This window comes from Pseudophryne corroboree, chromosome 3 (genome assembly GCF_028390025.1).
Source record: "Pseudophryne corroboree isolate aPseCor3 chromosome 3, aPseCor3.hap2, whole genome shotgun sequence".
Classification (NCBI taxonomy): Eukaryota; Metazoa; Chordata; class Amphibia; order Anura; family Myobatrachidae; genus Pseudophryne; species Pseudophryne corroboree.
Genome location: NC_086446.1, coordinates 803482189 through 803502576, shown reverse-complemented (window position 1 = coordinate 803502576; position 20388 = coordinate 803482189). Strand labels below are relative to the sequence as shown.

At 49.8% G+C, this 20388-nt stretch overlaps 1 protein-coding gene across 2 annotated transcripts in view; it reads left to right on the top strand.

Annotated features, from left to right (window-relative positions):
* LOC135056914 (alpha-2-macroglobulin-like protein 1) overlaps positions 1 to 14907 on the top strand; it is a 416894-nt gene extending 401987 nt beyond the window's left edge. For both annotated transcript variants that reach the window (XM_063962689.1, XM_063962688.1), the window contains exons 36-38: positions 4639 to 4741; positions 8195 to 8236; positions 14747 to 14907. In XM_063962689.1, the coding sequence (XP_063818759.1) occupies positions 4639 to 4741; positions 8195 to 8235 (144 nt within the window). In that variant the 3' untranslated portion in view covers position 8236; positions 14747 to 14907. The remainder of the gene's footprint in view (positions 1 to 4638; positions 4742 to 8194; positions 8237 to 14746) is intronic.
* The last annotated feature ends 5481 nt before the right edge of the window (positions 14908 to 20388 follow it).

Sequence of the window (20388 nt, the reverse complement as noted above, 5' to 3'; positions counted from 1 at the left end):
TAGTACAGTGGTAGTACTGCTTCCTCTCACTATACTGGGCAATACGGTGGTACTACTACTTCCTTAAACTATACTGGGCAGTATGGTGGTAGCACTGCTTCCTCTCACTATACTGGGCAATACGGTGGTACCACTACTTCCTTACACTATACTGGGCAGTACGGTGGTAGCACTACTTCCTCACACTATACTGGGCAGTATGGTGGGAGCACTACTTCCTCACACTATACAGGGCACCCTGATAGCACTACTTCCTCACACTATACTGGACAGTACGGTGGTATCTCTACTGTCTCTCAACTATACTGGGCAGTATGGTGGTAGCACTACTGCCTCACACTATACTGGGCAGTACGGTGGTAGCACTACTTCCTCACATTATACTGGGCAGTACGGTGGTGGCTCTACTGTCTCACACTATACTGGGCAGTATGGTGGTAGCTCTACTGTTCCACACTATACTGGGCAGTACGGTGGTAGCACTACTGTCTCACACTATACTGGGCAGTACGGTGGTAGCACTGCTTCCTCACACTATTCTGGGCAGTACGGTGGTAGCACTACTTCCTCACACTATACTGGGCAGTACAGTGGTAGCACTACTGCCTCACACTATACTGGGCAGTTCAGTGGTAGCACTACTGCCTCACACTATACTAGGCACGGTGGTAGTGCTACGTCCTCACCCTATACTGGGCAGTACGGTGGTATCACTTCTGCCTCACACTATACTGGGCAGTACGGTGGTAGCACTACTGCCTCACTCTATATTGGCAAAAATGATAGCACTATACTGTCTCACACTATACTGGTCACAGTTTTAGCACTACTGCCTCACACTATACTGAGCAATACGGTGGTATCACTACTGCCTCACACTATACTGGGCAGTACGGTGGTAGCACTACTGCCTCACACTATACTGGTCACAGTGATAGCACTACTGCCTCACACTATACTGGGCAGTACGGTGGTAGCACTACTGCCTCACACTATAATGGTCACATTGATAGCACAACTGTCTCACACTATACTGGTCACAGTGATAGCACTACTGCCTCACACTATACAGGACACAGTGATAGCACTACTGCCTCACACTATACTGGGCATTATGGTGGTAGCACATACTTCCTCAAACTATACTGGGCAGTACGGTGGTAGCACTACTTCCTCACACTATACTAGGCAGTACGGTGGTAGCACTACTTCCTTACACTATACTGGGCAGTACGGTGGTAGCACTACTTCCTCACACTATACTGGGCAGTACGGTGGTAGCTCTACTGTCTCACATTATACTGGGCAGTACGGTGGTAGCACTACTGTCTCTCAACTATACTGGGCAGTACGGTGGTAGCACTACTGCCTCACACTATACTGGGCAGTATGGTGGTAGCACTACTTCCTCACATTATCCTGGGCAGTACGGTTGTAGCTCTACTGTCTCACACTATACTGGGCAGTACGGTGGTAGCTATTCTGTCTCACACTATACTGGGCAGTACGGTGGTAGCACTACTGTCTCACACTATACTGGGCAGTACGGTGGTAGCACTACTTCCTCACACTATACTGGGCAGTACGGTGGTAGCTCTACTGTCTCACATTATACTGGGCAGTGCGGTGGTAGCTCTACTGTCTCTCAACTATACTGGGCAGTACGGTGGTAGCACTACTGCCTCACACTGTACTGGGCAGTATGGTGGTAGCACTACTTCCTCACATTATCCTGGGCAGTACGGTTGTAGCTCTACTGTCTCACACTTATACTGGGCAGTACGGTGGTAGCTCTTCTGTCTCACACTATACTGGGCAGTACAGTGGTATCACTTCTGCCTCACACTATACTGGGCAGTACGGTGGTAGCACTACTGCCTCACTCTATATTGGCAAAAATGATAGCACTATACTGTCTCACACTATACTGGTCACAGTTTTAGCACTACTGCCTCACACTATACAGAGCAATACGGTGGTATCACTACTGCCTCACACTATACTGGGCAGTACAGTGGTAGCACTACTGCCTCACACTATACTGGTCACAGTGATAGCACTACTGCCTCACACTATACTGGGCAGTACGGTGGTAGCACTACTGCCTCACACTATAATGGTCACAGTGATAGCACTACTGTCTCACACTATACTGGTCACAGTGATAGCACTACTGCCTCACACTATACTGGACACAGTGATAGCACTACTGCCTCACACTATACTGGGCATTATGGTGGTAGCACTACTTCCTCAAACTATACTGGGCAGTACGGTGGTAGCACTACTTCCTCACACTATACTAGGCAGTACGGTGGTAGCACTACCTCCTCACACAATACTGGGCAGTACAGTGGTAGCACTGCTTCCTCTCACTATACTGGGTAATACGGTGGTACTACTACTTCCTTAAACTATACTGGGCAGTATGGTGGTAGCACTGCTTCCTCTCACTATACTGGGCAGTACGGTGGTACCACTACTTCCTTACACTATACTGGGCAGTACGGTGGTAGCACTACTTCCTCACACTATACTGGGCAGTATGGTGGTAGCACTACTTCCTCACACTATACAGGGCACCCTGATAGCACTACTTCCTCACACTATACTGGGCAGTACGGTGGTAGCTCTACTGTCTCAACTATACTGGGCAGTATGGTGGTAGCACTACTGCCTCACACTATACTGGGCAGTACGGTGGTAGCACTACTTCCTCACATTATACTGGGCAGTACGGTGGTAGCTCTACTGTCTCACACTATACTGGGCAGTACGGTGATAGCTCTACTGTTCCACACTATATTGGGCAGTACGGTGGTAGCACTACTGTCTCACACTATATTGGGCAGTACGGTGGTAGCACTGCTTCCTCACACTATTCTGGGCAGTACGGTGGTAGCACTACTTCCTCACACTATACTGGGCAGTACGGTGGTAGCACTACTTCCTCTCACAATACTGGGCAGTACGGTGGTACCACTACTTCCTCACACTATTCTGGGTAGTACGGTGGTAGCACTGCTTCCTCACACTATTCTGGGCAGTACAGTGGTAGCACTGCCTCCTCTCACTATACTGGGCAATACGGTGATACCACTACTTCCTTACACTATACTGGGCAGTACGGTGGTAGCACTACTTCCTCACACTATACTGGGCAATACGGTGGTACCACTACTTCCTTACACTATACTGGGCAGTACGGTGGTAGCACTACTTCCTCACACTATACTGGGCAGTACAGTGGTAGCTCTACTGTCTCACATTATACTGGGCAGTACGGTGGAAGCACTACTGTCTCTCAACTATACTGGGCAGTACGGTGGTAGCACTACTGCCTCACACTATACTGGGCAGTATGGTGGTAGCACTACTTCCTCACATTATCCTGGGCAGTACGGTGGTAGCTCTACTGTCTCACACTATACTGGGCAGTACGGTGGTAGCTCTTCTGTCTCACACTATACTGGGCAGTACGGTGGTAGTACTACTGTCTCACACTATACTGGGCAGTAAGGTGGTAGCTCTACTGTCTCACACTATACTGGGCAGTATGGTGGTAGCACTACTTCCTCACACTATACTGGGCAGTATGGAAGTAGCACTACTTCCTCACACTGTACTGAGCAGTACGGCGGTAGCTCTACTGTCTCACACTATACTGGGCAGTACGGTGGTAGCACTACTGTCTCACACTATACTGGGCAGTATGGTGGTAGCACTACTTCCTCACACTATACTGGGCAGTACGGTGGTAGCACTACTGCCTCACACTATACTGGGCAGTACGGTGGTAGCACTACTGTCTCACACTATACTGGGCAGTACGGTGGTAGCTCTACTGTCTCACACTATACTGGGCAGTATGGTGGTAGCACTACTGTCTCACACTATACTGGGCAGTATGGTGGTAGCACTACTTCCTCACACTATACTGGGCAGTACGGTGGTAGCTCTACTGTCTCACACTATACTGGGCAGTATGGTGGTAGCACTACTGCCTCACACTATACTGGGCAGTACGTAGGTAGCTCTACTGTCTCACACTATACTGGGCAGTACGGTGGTAGCACTACTTCCTCACACTATACTGTGCAGTATGGTGGTAGCACTACTGTCTCACACTATACTGGGCAGTACGGTGGTAGCACTACTCCCTCACACTATACTGGGAAGTATGGAAGTAGCACTACTTTTATTTTCTCTTGTTCAGGCTCCAGATTACTTCCAATTTCCCAAAAAATAATACTAGTATTTTATAGACTGTAAGCTCCACTGAGGCAGGGACTGATGAGAGGAATTCCACATAATCTCTATACGTGGTTGTATAGTATTTTTGGTACTACTGTATATAAAAGATAATAATAGCTCAGTTTACATGTCGCACCTACATGCAATATTAGAAGATAAGCCCTAGAGTCTCATATATGGAAAGTGTCAGGAAACAAGATAGCTGAATGTTTCACTGCAAAGTAACCTTGACCCAAGAGCTTACTATGAAACCTGTCCCATTGGCTTGTCCTTTCTGTGCACCAGCATGAGAGGAGTAATCCCTCAGCGGCCATTACAGAAGGTGATATATAAGGTGTATCTGTCCTGTGTCAGGTCTCCTGTAACTCTCTCCTCTCTCCTCAGGTCACGTCTGAGCCCCAGACCCTGGAGATCCTGGCTGAGCGGAGAGTCCTAGTGACCGGCCTGAAACCCGCCATCATTAAAGTCTTAGACTATTACCTGCCAGGTAACCCGTCTCCCAGTGTCGCCCTCAGTAACCCCCTCACTGCCGGGTCACATGTACTGATAGGAAATCATCTTTCTGGGATGAAATTTAGGCACAATTTGAAATACAAATCTATTCTACAGTCCGGGTACAGCACCGTCTGCAGATGCCGGGTACAGCGCCGTCTGCAGATGCCGGGTACAGCGCCGTCTGCAGATGCCGGGTACAGCGCCGTCTGCAGATGCCGGGTACAGCGCCGTCTGCAGATGCCGGGTACAGCGCCGTCTGCAGATGCCGGGTACAGCGTCATCTGCAGATGCCGGGTACAGCGCCGTCTGCAGATGCCGGGTACAGCGCCGTCTGCAGATGCCTCAGTATCGGGGGATTGTGGTCACTGTAAGAATCATTCCGGATATCCCTATTGGTTTCTCTTATTCCCCAACTCTGTAGTAGAATCGCCCCATGTGACTACAGGCGTGTCCTGTGCCTCAGGGCAATTAGCGACATCATCCAGTGTCTCCTGTGCCTCAGGGAAATTAGTGACATCACCCAGTGTCTCCTGTGCCTCAGGGCAATTAGCGACATCATCCAGTGTCTCCTGTGCCTCAGGGCAATTAGTGAGATCACCCAGCGTGTCCTGTGCCTCAGGGCAATTAGCGACATCACCCAGAGTGTCCTGTGCCTCAGGGCAATTAGTGACATCACCCAGCATCTCCTGCGCCTCAGTGAATTAGTGACATCACTCAGCGTGTCCTGTGCCACAGGCAATTATTGATATCACCCAGCGTGGAATACAGTACAGGGCGTAGAATAGGGGTCATTTACAAAGACTCTGTAGTGGTTGCTGCACAGATATATATTGCATACAGATGTAGAGCTCACTGTCTGTCTGTGCATCACATACACATTTGCAGCTGTCTGTCTGTGTATCACATACACATATGCGGCTGTCTGTCTGTGTATCACATACACATATGCGGCTGTCTGTCTGTATCACATACACATATGTGGCTGTCTGTCTGTGTATCACATACACATATGCGGCTGTCTGTCTGTGTATCACATACACATATGCAGCTGTCTGTCTGTACATCACATACACATATGCGGCTGTCTGTCTGAGTATCACATACACATATGCGGCTGTCTGTCTGTGTATCACATACACATATGCGGCTGTCTGTCTGTGTATCACACACACATATGCGGCTGTCTATCTGTGCATCACATACACATTTGCGGCTGTCTGTCTGTGTATCACATACACATATGTGGCTGTCTGTCTGTGCATCACATACACATATGCGGTTCATATGCGGCTGTCTGTCTGTGTATCACATACACATATGCGGCTGTCTGTCTGTGAACTCACCTTGCTATTTCACCAACAAAACATTTAGCATTTGCTATAAAATTGCTTTATACAAATAGTCCCACTGTGCAAATGTTTCACTTTTGAAGCCAAATGCAAATAAAGGACCACATCCTCCTAATAGGGATAATACAACAGGTCCGGCACTCCGGTTAGTTCCAAATACTGTAGGTACAGCATTAACAATATTACCAGGATGGCAAATGTCCATATAGATGATTAATTATTCAGTTGATCCCAGAAGTAAAAAAGTTCTCCATGGACCTTTCATATCAAATCCACTCATATGTGAAAAACAAGATAAAAATAATTATAGTGCAGTATGTTTGTATGTTTGGAACACTTCCAGTGTAAGTACAGTAGGAGAATCCAGCCCACTTTTTAAATAGTGAAGTCAACCAATCCAAAGTAGAATGGAATAAGATACTTACCCTACTCACAATGGATTGGGCATATGGTGCATAAAGGTTTCTTTGTAAAGGACCCTCCTGCACCACATGTGCATAAGATGTAAATTCAGTCACATAAAGGTTTCTTTGTAAAGGCCGCTTCTGCACCACGTGTGGTTATAAGGTGTAAATTCAGTCACATAAAGGTTTCTTTGTAAAGGCCCCTTCTGCACCACGTGTGCATAAGCTGTGAGTTCAGTCACATAATGGTTTCTTTGAAAAGGCCCCTCCTGCACCATGTGTGCATAAGGTGTGAGTTCAGTCACAAAAAGGTTTCTTTGTAAAAAGCCTCTCCTGCACCACATGTGCATAAGATGTGAGTTCAGTCACATAATGGTTTCTTTGTAAAGGCCCCTCCTGCACCGTGTGTGCATAAGCTGTGAGTTTAGTCACATAAAGGTTTCTTTGTAAAGGCCCCTCCTGCACCATGTGTGCATAAGCTGTTAGTTCAGTCACATAATGGTTTCTTTGTAAAGGCCCCTCCTTCACGATGTGTGCATAAGGTGTGAGTTCAGTCACATAACGGTTTCTTTGTAAAGGCCCCTCCTGCACCACGTGTGCATAAGCTGTGAGTTCAGTCACATAATGGTTTCTTTGTAAAGGCCCCTCCTGCACCACGTGTGCATAAGCTGTGAGTTTAGTAACATAAAGGTTTCTTTGTAAAGGCCCCTCCTGCACCACGTGTGCATAAGCTGTGAGTTCAGTCACATAATGGTTTCTTTGTAAAGGCCCCTCCTGCAACACGTGTGCATAAGCTGTGAGTTTAGTAACATAAAGGTTTCTTTGTAAAGGCCCATCCTGCACCACGTGTGCATAAACTGTGAGTTCAGTCACATAAAGGTTTCTTTGTAAAGGCCCCTCTTGCACCACGTGCGCATAAGCTGTGAGTTTAGTCACATAACGGTTTCTTTGTAAAGGCCCCTACTGCACCGTGTGTGCATAAGCTGTGAGTTCAGTCACATAAAGGTTTCTTTGTAAAGGCCCCTCCTGCACCACGTGTGCATAAGATGTGAGTTCAGTCACATAAAGGTTTCTTTGTAAAGGCTCCCCTGCACCACGTGTGCATAAGCTGTGAGTTCAGTCACATAAAGGTTTCTTTGTAAAGGCCTCCCCTGCACCACGTGTGCATAAGCTGTGAGTTCAGTCACATAAAGGTTTCTTTGTAAATGCCCCTCCTGCGCCACGTGTGCATAAGCTGTGAGTTCAGTCACATAAAGGTTTCTTTGTGATATCTATAGTTACCTCCTCCCAGTAAACAACGGCTTCCTATTCTCAATAGAAAATGTCTGCCATATGGTAAGAAATAGTCCTGTAAGTGACTGAGGAATACAATTTGCCATTTGGTACGGTCATATTTTAGTCTTATTAGAGCGTTCATTCACTTAAACGACTATTTCACATGTCCTGCATATGGCAGGTGCAGCGTCAGCGGGGATACGTTTCCCCGTAGCAGAAAAGTGACACATATGACATTTATTATAAAGTGCAGCTGAGGACAATGGTGGAACTTCCCGACGCCCATGTACAGGACACGCCATATGCTGATATGTGATTCTGCGGCACTGGGATATGCTTCCTGCAGTGTCGCTGCTGTGTTTCTGCTGTGCTGTACAATCCATGAGTCTTTCCCTTCACTGTATTGTTCTGTTTCAGATGAAGAAAAGACAATTGACTACCTGCAGTCCTGCTCCTGAGGTGAGTGGGCGCTCCCTGCCGTAACCTGTCACCTGTGTAACACACGCACACTCACACACATATAACACACACACACATATAACACACACACACATATAACATACACACACATATAACACACACACATATAAAACACACACATATAACACACACACACACACGCAGTACATTCATGGTTTATAATGACGTACATATGCATACCCTCCATCTTTTTGGCTGGTGCAGTACCGTTTTTTAATGGTCTGTACCGGCCAAAAGGGGCTTTGTACCGGGTTTAGCTTCTCCGTGGTCCCATAGACTTATGTGGCAGCGCCACGAGGCCACGCCCCATTTACCCATGGTCACACCCACTTTCCTATTTTGTACCGGTTTCCTGCTTTACAATGTTGGATGGTATGCACATATAACATTCACTAAGTGAGATATAGCATCACAGTGTTTGACTTCATACCAATATCACTTACCTGTAGTATACGGCTGATTATGCAGTATACAGTATTAATGGAAGCAAACTGGAAATCTTCCAAATCTACCAAACTTAGACCCCCAAATATTGTCACCAAGCGTAATTCTGTATGAAGTATTATTACACAGAAGTGGAGATAGAATCTCATGTACATGCACAATAATAATAACAGGCTAATCTGGATTAGAGCGGACGCTGGTAGACGTTGCTCCTCACTCCTAGTGGCCTATCCAAGGAGAATCAGGATGGTGTCAGACCCAGGTGACTCTGTGCTCCCATCTAGACCCAAGAGCAGCGGCTAACATTACTGGGAAGTTCTCCGGGAGGCCGAGCGTACTTGGGGCCGAATACTGCATGTGGCTCCGCCCAGTCCCGTGTAGTAGTCCCGCCCACAGCTGCAAGTCACTCACAACTCGGCCAGGAGGCCTGCAGGACAGTGGGTGCTGAATGAGGGATGCAGTTCAGCAGCTCAGCTGTGGCCAGATGCAGGCTGGCCCGGGGGGCAGGGTGCCATGTGGTCCCCGGGCCACGCTACTACCAAGGGTCACGGGCTGGCCGCCACCTTCCCCTACACCAGTGGTGGCCAACCCGAGGCTCTCGAGTCGCATGCAGCTCTTTCTATCTCCGCATGCGGCTCGTAAGCTCCCGCGGCGCCTCCCGCTGCCCTAGTCTGCAGTGCCCAGCGCCGACCCGTGAGCCAATCAGAGCTCGCGGACCGGCAGCCAATCAGGAATCTTAGCTGCCAGTCCGCGAACTCTGATTGGCTCATGGACCGGCGCCTAATTAGAGAGAATCAACGCCGCCGGAGAGTGGAGACTGAGGGGCAGGAGAGGCGCACGCTGTGCTCTCCTCCCCTCACAAGCAGCAGACTGAGCAGAGCAGCAGCGCGGCGGTAAGCAACACTTGGGGGGACATGTGTATCTTACACTGGGGGCATATCTGGCACTGGGGGGGACATGTAGCTGGCAGTGGGGGCATATCTGGCACTGGGGAGACATGTAGTTGGCACTGGGGGCATATCTGGCACTGGGGAGACATGTTGCTGGCACTGGGGGCATATCTGGCACTGGGGAGACATGTTGCTGGCACTGGGGGCATATCTGGCACTGGGGAGACATGTAGCTGGCAGTGGGGGCATATCTGGCAATGGGGAGACATGTAGCTGGCACTGGGGGCATATCTGGCACTGGGGAGACATGTAGCTGGCAGTGGGGGCATATCTGGCACTGGGGAGACATGTAGCTGGCACTGGGGGCATATCTGGCACTGGGGAGACATGTAGCTGGCACTGGGGGCATATCTGGCACTGGGGAGACATGTAGCTGGCACTGGGGGCATATCTGGCACTGGGGAGACATGTAGCTGGCAGTGGGGGCATATTTGGCACTGGGGAGACATGTAGCTGGCACTGGGGAGACATGTAGCTGGCACTGGGGGCATATCTGGCACTGGGGAGACATGTAGCTGGCACTGGGGGCATATCTGGCACTGGGGAGACATGTAGCTGGCACTGGGGGCATATTTGGCACTGGGGGCATATCTGGCACTGGGGAGACATGTAGCTGGCAGTGGGGGCATATCTGGCACTGGGGAGACATGTAGCTGGCAGTGGGGGCATATTTGGCACTGGGGGCATATCTGGCACTGGGGAGACATGTAGCTGGCAGTGGGGGCATATCTGGCACTGGGGAGACATGTAGCTGGCACTGGGGGCATATCTGGCACTGGGGAGACATGTAGCTGGCAGTGGGGGCATATCTGGCACTGGGGAGACATGTAGCTGGCAGTGGGGGCATATCTGGCACTGGGGAGACATGTAGCTGGCAGTGGGGGCATATTTGGCACTAGCTCCCGGCAACAAGGGCTTCTGGGAGCTGTGGTTTATGTTGAGTCGGATTACGAGTACAGTGCACTGCCGTCTGACACTGGCACCGACACTAATAGACCAAGTCTGACAGTACTACTGGATTCTACCCCCTCGTGGTGGATGGCACTGCCAGGCGGCGACCCCTCCTTGCCTGGAGCCCCAGGCGAGTGCCACCCTGGCCAATGGGTAGATACGCCCCTGCCCCAAAGCTTTCTAGCAGTACAGGTGTAAGGATATTATCAGTGAGGTGCATGCAGGAGAGGCAGAACCTCACCTCATACTCCCCTGTATTCCAGGGTTTCCGGAGCTCAGTCCCCATACCTCCTAGCAGTACAGGTGTAAGGATATTATCAGTGAGGTGCATGCAGGAGAGGCAGAACCTCACCTCATACTCCGCTGTATTCCAGGGTTTCCCGGAGCTCAGTCCCCATACCTCCTAGCAGTACAGGTGTAAGGATATTATCAGTGAGGTGCATGCAGGAGAGGCAGAACCTCACCTCATACTCCCCTGTATTCCAGGGTTTCCGGAGCTCAGTCCCCATACCTCCTAGCAGTACAGGTGTAAGGATATTATCAGTGAGGTGCATGCAGGAGAGGCAGAACCTCACCTCATACTCCCCTGTATTCCAGGGTTTCCGGAGCTCAGTCCCCATACCTCCTAGCAGTACAGGTGTAAGGATATTATCAGTGAGGTGCACGCAGGAGAGGCAGAACCTCACCTCATACTCCCCTGTATTCCAGGGTTTCCGGAGCTCAGTCCCCATACCTCCTAGCAGTACAGGTGTAAGGATATTATCAGTGAGGTGCATGCAGGAGAGGCAGAACCTCACCTCATACTCCCCTGTATTCCAGGGTTTCCGGAGCTCAGTCCCCATACCTCCTAGCAGTACAGGTGTAAGGATATTATCAGTGAGGTGCATGCAGGAGAGGCAGAACCTCACCTCATACTCCCCTGTATTCCAGGGTTTCCGGAGCTCAGTCCCCATACCTCCTAGCAGTACAGGTGTAAGGGTATTATCAGTGAGGTGCATGCAGGAGAGGCAGAACCTCGCCTCATACTCCCTGTATTCCAGGGTTTCCGGAGCTCAGTCCCCATACCTCCTAGCAGTACAGGTGTAAGGATATTATCAGTGAGGTGCATGCAGGAGAGGCAGAACCTCACCTCATACTCCCCTGTATTCCAGGGTTTCCGGAGCTCAGTCCCCATACCTCCTAGCAGTACAGGTGTAAGGATATTATCAGTGAGGTGCATGCAGGAGAGGCAGAACCTCACCTCATACTCCCCTGTATTACAGGGTTTCCGGAGCTCAGTCCCCATACCTCCTAGCAGTACAGGTGTAAGGATATTATCAGTGAGGTGCATGCAGGAGAGGCAGAACCTCACCTCATACTCCCCTGTATTCCAGGGTTTCCGGAGCTCAGTCCCCATACCTCCTAGCAGTACAGGTGTAAGGATATTATCAGTGAGGTGCATGCAGGAGAGGCAGAACCTCACCACATACTCCCCTGTATTCCAGGGTTTCCGGAGCTCAGTCCCCATACCTCCTAGCAGTACAGGTGTAAGGATATTATCAGTGAGGTGCATGCAGGAGAGGCAGAACCTCACCTCATACTCCCCTGTATTACAGGGTTTCCGGAGCTCAGTCCCCGTACCTCCTAGCAGTACAGGTGTAAGGGTATTATCAGTGAGGTGCATGCAGGAGAGGCAGAACCTCGCCTCATACTCCCTGTATTCCAGGGTTTCCGGAGCTCAGTCCCCATACCTCCTAGCAGTACAGGTGTAAGGATATTATCAGTGAGGTGCATGCAGGAGAGGCAGAACCTCACCTCATACTCCCCTGTATTACAGGGTTTCCGGAGCTCAGTCCCCGTACCTCCTAGCAGTACAGGTGTAAGGGTATTATCAGTGAGGTGCATGCAGGAGAGGCAGAACCTCACCACATACTCCCCTGTATTCCAGGGTTTCCGGAGCTCAGTCCCCATACCTCCTAGCAGTACAGGTGTAAGGATATTATCAGTGAGGTGCATGCAGGAGAGGCAGAACCTCACCTCATACTCCCCTGTATTCCAGGGTTTCCGGAGCTCAGTCCCCATACCTCCTAGCAGTACAGGTGTAAGGATATTATCAGTGAGGTGCATGCAGGAGAGGCAGAACCTCACCTCATACTCCCCTGTATTCCAGGGTTTCCGGAGCTCAGTCCCCATACCTCCTAGCAGTACAGGTGTAAGGATATTATCAGTGAGGTGCATGCAGGAGAGGCAGAACCTCACCTCATACTCCCCTGTATTCCAGGGTTTCCAGAGCTCAGTCCCCATACCTCCTAGCAGTACAGGTGTAAGGATATTATCAGTGAGGTGCATGCAGGAGAGGCAGAACCTCACCTCATACTCCCCTGTATTCCAGGGTTTCCGGAGCTCAGTCCCCATACCTCCTAGCAGTACAGGTGTAAGGATATTATCAGTGAGGTGCATGCAGGAGAGGCAGAACCTCACCTCATACTCCCCTGTATTCCAGGGTTTCCGGAGCTCAGTCCCCATACCTCCTAGCAGTACAGGTGTAAGGATATTATCAGTGAGGTGCATGCAGGAGAGGCAGAACCTCACCTCATACTCCCCTGTATTCCAGGGTTTCCGGAGCTCAGTCCCCATACCTCCTAGCAGTACAGGTGTAAGGATATTATCAGTGAGGTGCATGCAGGAGAGGCAGAACCTCACCTCATACTCCCCTGTATTCCAGGGTTTCCGGAGCTCAGTCCCCATACCTCCTAGCAGTACAGGTGTAAGGGTATTATCAGTGAGGTGCATGCAGGAGAGGCAGAACCTCACCTCATACTCCCCTGTATTACAGGGTTTCCGGAGCTCAGTCCCCATACCTCCTAGCAGTACAGGTGTAAGGATATTATCAGTGAGGTGCATGCAGGAGAGGCAGAACCTCACCTCATACTCCCCTGTATTCCAGGGTTTCCGGAGCTCAGTCCCCATACCTCCTAGCAGTACAGGTGTAAGGATATTATCAGTGAGGTGCATGCAGGAGAGGCAGAACCTCGCCTCATACTCCCCTGTATTACAGGGTTTCCGGAGCTCAGTCCCCATACCTCCTAGCAGTACAGGTGTAAGGGTATTATCAGTGAGGTGCATGCAGGAGAGGCAGAACCTCATCTCATACTCCCCTGTATTCCAGGGTTTCCGAGGCTCAGTCCCCATACCTCCTAGCAGTACAGGTGTAAGGATATTATCAGTGAGGTGCATGCAGGAGAGGCAGAACCTCACCTCATACTCCCCTGTATTACAGGGTTTCCGGAGCTCAGTCCCCGTACCTCCTAGCAGTACAGGTGTAAGGGTATTATCAGTGAGGTGCATGCAGGAGAGGCAGAACCTCACCTCATACTCCCCTGTATTACAGGGTTTCCGGAGCTCAGTCCCCATACCTCCTAGCAGTACAGGTGTAAGGATATTATCAGTGAGGTGCATGCAGGAGAGGCAGAACCTCACCTCATACTCCCCTGTATTACAGGGTTTCCGGAGCTCAGTCCCCATACCTCCTAGCAGTACAGGTGTAAGGATATTATCAGTGACGTATACGCAGGAGAGGCAGAACCTCACCTCATACTCCCCTGTATTCCAGGGTATTCACTGGACCTCATCACACATCACTGATATTAAGTCACCTCTGCTTAAACCTGGATATCCTTCAAACCTGAACAGGGTGCCTTGAGGGCTGAGATTTGGAACCCCTGGGCAAGAGGCTGTAGAGATTGGAGGAATATGATAAGAGGTTTTATCTGCACTCAGCAGTCCCCTGTCCTGTTCCATAGATCCGGAGCCCCAGTCATCCTCGTGCTAATGCATACTGAGCACACACTCACTCCGCACACACTCACTCTGCACACACTGAGCACACACTCACTGAGCACACACTCACTCTGGACACACTGAGCACACACTCACTGAGCACACACTCACTCTGGACACACTGAGCACACACTCACTTCACACACACTCACTCCGCACACACTCACTCCGCACACACTGAGCACACACTCACTGAGCACACACTCACTCTGGACACACTGAGCACACACTCACTGAGCACACACTCACTGTACGATCTGTATGTAGACTGCACAACTTCCATTCATTAACAATCAACTTATATATCTAATGTCATATATTGCAGAGACTGATTTCCGCATGGACAGTTGGGCTCCGCCCCGAAGTATCATCCCTACAGCGCTTCATCCCATCCCCGATGGGCCTGGGGGTCCTCCCCCCACCCTCAGTGCCCCCCCCCCCCCCACACCCCACTGCCCCCAGTGATCACATCCACCGACCATTTACTGTTCATGAATAAATCTCTTCTGATATAAGATGTTACTTGTGTCTGTGTGTATACTGTGTGTGTGTTTATTAGAGATGTGCACTTGAAATTTTTCGGGTTTTGTATTTTGGTTTTGGGTTCGGTTCCGCGGCCGTGTTTTGGGTTCGACCGCGTTTTGGCAAAACCTCACCGAATTTTTTTTGTCGGATTCGGGTGTGTTTTGGATTCGGGTGTTTTTTTCAAAAAACACTAAAAAACAGCTTAAATCATAGAATTTGGGGGTCATTTTGATCCCAAAGTATTATTAACCTCAAAAACCATAATTTCCACTCATTTTCAGTCTATTCTGAATACCTCACACCTCACAATATTATTTTTAGTCCTAAAATTTGCACCGAGGTAGCTGTGTGAGCAAGATAAGCGACCCTAGTGGCCGACACAAACACCGGGCCCATCTAGGAGTGGCACTGCAGTGTCATGCAGGATGGCCCTTCCAAAAAACACTCCCCAAACAGCACATGACGCAAAGAAAAAAAGAGGCGCAATGAGGTAGCTGTGTGAGTAAGATAAGCGACCCTAGTGGCCGACACAAACACCTGGCCCATCTAGGAGTGGCACTGCAGTGTCACGCAGGATGGCCCTTCCAAAAAACACTCCCCAAACAGCACATGACGCAAAGAAAAAAAGAGGCGCAATGAGGTAGCTGTGTGAGTAAGATAAGCGACCCTAGTGGCCGACACAAACACCGGGCCCATCTAGGAGTGGCACTGCAGTGTCACGCAGGATGGCCCTTCCAAAAAACACTCCCCAAACAGCACATGACGCAAAGAAAAAAAGAGGCGCAATGAGGTAGCTGTGTGAGTAAGATAAGCGACCCTAGTGGCCGACACAAACACCTGGCCCATCTAGGAGAGGCACTGCAGTGTCACGCAGGATGGCCCTTCCAAAAAACACTCCCCAAACAGCACATGACGCAAAGAAAAAAAGAGGCGCAATGAGGTAGCTGTGTGAGTAAGATAAGCGACCCTAGTGGCCGACACAAACACCGGGCCCATCTAGGAGTGGCACTGCAGTGTCACGCAGGATGGCCCTTCCAAAAAACACTCCCCAAACAGCACATGACGCAAAGAAAAAAAGAGGCGCAATGAGGTAGCTGTGTGAGTAAGATAAGCGACCCTAGTGGCCGACACAAACACCTGGCCCATCTAGGAGTGGCACTGCAGTGTCACGCAGGATGGCCCTTCCAAAAAACACTCCCCAAACAGCACATGACGCTGTTATGCACACCAGTGCCTGCAGGAAAGTACTGGTGTCAGAACTGTTATGCACTACAAATGGACTCACAGACAGACTGGGGAATATGACACAACGCACACAGAAGGTGATAGGGTAACAAAATACACACAAGGTGAACAGAGAAGCCCAGAGGCTAAGGAACTGGGTATCTCCCTTGTATTAGAACTGCTCAGATGGGAAAAGCAAGATGTTGTGTTTTAATACGTAGAGAACCCGAAATGCTGTTGCTAAGGGCAACAGCAAAACCCTAAAGGGTTACCAACGGGTGTGGCAGTAAACTCCTTGGTCAGAGATGGAATGATAGACACAAGGAGAGTCTCCACAATCCTAATTCTCACTTGCAGTGCACAGGTTCAGCTTACTGCCACTAAACTGACCCCTGACACCTAGCACAGTGAGACAGGATTAGACAGGCAAGTCTTAGAATACAGCCGCAAACTTGCTAAGTTCACAGAGTAGTAACAGAACCCCAGCAAGCTAAACGACTGACTCCAGTCTTACTGCTAGGTCTGGATTGGCAGAGTGTAATACCAAATCCCCAGGCCTATTTGCAGTAAGCAACAAACAAATACAAAGCTACACAGTACTGGTTAACTTTCAGGAACTGACTAACCAACAAAGATTCAGCAGCATCTGCTTACCCTGAGAAGAGGCCTTATAAAGCAGGTGCTGTCCACGCCCCACTCAGACCTCACAGACTGTGAGCACAAAAACCAGCACCGGATCCCCTGCCGTGCACAGAGCCTATAACCACTGCACAGCAAAAGACCCGAACCGGAGTATCAGCTGCGCTCAGGTTACTCCGCTAGCACTTGTCTCCCGGTTGCCATGACGACGTGGCAGCACAGGGCAGGAGACCCTAACAGTACCCCCCCTCTGACGAGGGGTCAAAGAACCCCTACCACCGGGTTTATCGGGGAACTGCGAGAAGAAAGAGCGTATCAGTCTGGGGGCATGAAGATCACAACTGCGCACCCACGACCGCTCCTCCGGGCCATACCCCTTCCAGTGCACCAAAAATGACAGCCGACCCCGAACCACCTTGGAGTCAAGAATCCTTTCAACAACAAACTCCCTCTGGCCACGTATCAGAAGAGGGGAAGGTCTTCCACTGGAAGAAGGATTACTAATCGCCCGTTTTAAAAGGGAACAATGAAATGTTTTATTGATACCCAAAGAACGGGGCAGATCTAACTGAAATGCCACCGGATTGATAACCCTGGTGATCTTATAAGGGCCGATGAACCGGGGGCCTAACTTATGAGATGGCTGTCTCAACTTCAAATTCTTGGTAGACAACCAGACGAAGTCTCCTAATTTGAAGCTGCAGGGTCTTTTCCGCTTATCAAAAACCCTTTTGGTCACTAATGACACAGACACAAGGGCTTTCTTCACTTTCCGCCAAATACCTCTAAGGACCGAAACCACAGAGGAACCACCAGGCGTGGAGTCCAGGGGGTCAAAAGAATTGGCCTTAGGATGATGCCCATACACACAAAGGAAGGGAGAGATCCCTGTAGCAGAGTGAGCCGCGTTGTTATAGGCAAACTCCGCCATGGACAGATGAGCAACCCAGTCAGTCTGACACTTGGAGACATAACACCTGAGGAACTGCTCCAAGGACTGGTTCACCCTTTCAGTCTGCCCATTAGACTGCAGGTGGTAGCCTGACGACAAGCTGACAGAAATCTGGAGATCGGAACAAAATGCCCTCCAGAATTTGGCCACAAACTGGGATCCGCGGTCAGAGACCACATCAAGTGGCAACCCGTGGAGACGCACAACATGCAGCATAAATAATTCAGACAGGCGTCTGGCCGATGGCAGCCCAACCAGTGGAACGAAGTGCGCCATCTTCGAAAACCTGTCAACGACAACCCAGATGGCTGTCATCCCCGAGGATTTGGGCAAGTCCACCACAAAATCCATTGAAATGTTGGGTCCATGGCTTAGATGGGATAGAGAGTGGATGTAATGGGCCAACAGGAACCCCTCTAGGAGTCTTATTTCGGGCACAGATGTCACATGCCGAACCCACTGATCCACATCCTTAGCCACCGAGGGCCACCACACCGCCCTAGATAGCAACTCCCGAGTTCTGGCAATACCCGGGTGACCTGCCGACTTCTTGGCATGGAATTCCAGGAACACTCGCTGTCTTAACCTAGGAGGCACAAACAAAAGACCTACCGGAAGGTCTGGAGGAGCCTGCTCCTGTGCTCTAAGGACTAATGATAAGAGGTCCTGGGTAATGCCCACTTTAATACATGATGGGGAAACAATGGGCAACGGCTCCTCGGTGGTCTCCTGGATTGGAGCAAAACTCAGCGAGAGCGCATCAGCCTTGATGTTTTTTGACCCAGGGCGATATGTTATCAAAAAATTAAAGCGAGCAAAAAACAAAGCCCATCGTGCCTGCCTGGCATTGAGACGCTTTGCTGACTCTAAATATGCCAGATTCTTATGGTCAGTGAGAATTGAGACCACAAACTTAGCCCCCTCAAGCCAGTGTCTCCACTCCTCGAGTGCATCCTTAATAGCCAACAATTCCCGGTTACCCACGTCATAATTCACCTCGGCAGGTGAAAATTTACGGGAAAAGTAAGCACAGGGATGAAGGCGATTATCAGACACTCCCATCTGAGAAAGCACTGCCCCAATACCCATCTCAGAGGCATCCAAATTCACCACAAAAGGACGCTCTGGATCTGGGTGTCGCAGCACCTTGGCCGAAACAAATGCCCTTTTGAGACGGGCAAAAGCCGCTTTAGCCTCACAAGACCAGTGAGCAACATCCGCCCCTTTCTTAGTGAGTGCCACCAAGGGCGCCACTATAGACGAAAATCCAGCGATAAATCGTCTATAAAAATTCGCAAAGCCCAGGAAACGCTGAAGCGCCTTCAAACTAGTGGGCTGCACCCAATCCAGGACTGCCTGTACCTTGGAACCCTCCATTTGGAAACCATCTGGGGAGATAATATATCCTAGAAATGCGATTTGCTAAACTTCAAATTCGCACTTCTCCAGCTTCGCCCCAAGCCGGTGGTCTCTGAGTTTCTGGAGGACTAAGCGTACATGCTTCCGATGTTCCTCCAGGGAATGGGAGAAGATTAGGATGTCATCTAAGTATACAACTAAGAATCTATCCAAATATTCCCTGAGCACATCATTCATGAAATCCTGGAAGACTGCCGGGGCATTACAGAGCCCAAAAGGCATCACCAAATATTCATAATGCCCTGAGTGGGTATTAAAGGCAGTCTTCCATTCATCCCCCTCTCTTATTCGGATTAGATTGTACGCACCGCGTAGGTCAATCTTAGAAAAAATGGTGGCAGTACGAAGCTGGTCAAACAAGACCGAAATGAGAGGCAGTGGGTATGAGTTTTTAATCGTGATACGGTTCAATTCCCTGAAGTCGATGCAGGGTCGCAACGAACCGTCCTTTTTACCCACGAAGAAGAACCCCGACCCAACTGGAGACTGTGAAGGTCTGATAAATCCCTTAGCCAAGTTCTCCTGAATGTACTCTGCCATAGCCTGAGTCTCAGGACGTGACAGGGAGTACAACCTGCTCTTGGGAAGCTTAGCATTTGGCAACAAATCAATGGCACAGTCATAGGGGCGATGGGGAGGTAGTACCTCTGCAACTTTTTTGGAGAACACGTCCGCAAAATCTGCATAACACCCTGGCAATCCTGGCAAACTTAGCTGCGAGAGCCTGACTGGAAGGCTCAAGCAACTCCTGAAACAATCAGTACCCCAACTAAGAATCTCCCCAGAGACCCAGTCAAATTGAGGATTGTGGGCCCTTAACCAGGGTAACCCCAACACCAATGGGGCAAAAGTACAGACAGTCACATAAAAGGACAATTTTTCAGAGTGTGTGGCTCCAATAAACAAAGAAATCTGGCTAGTGCAAGAGGTAATTTTACCTTGGGATAATGGTTCCCCGTTTAACCCACAAATCTCAATTTCCGATGCCAAGGGTACTAAGGGAACAGAGTGTTTCAGGGCGAATTGGCGGTCCATAAAAACCCCGTCGGCCCCACTGTCCACAAAGGCCTCAGTCTTGACAGTTTGACCGAGGATCTTCAAGGTCACCGGAATGATAAAAGTCTTCTTGGGAAATTCTGACTTCTGGCCTGACAGGATATTTCCCATCACCCTCAGGCCCTGAAGTTTTCCGGCTTTTCTGGGCATGA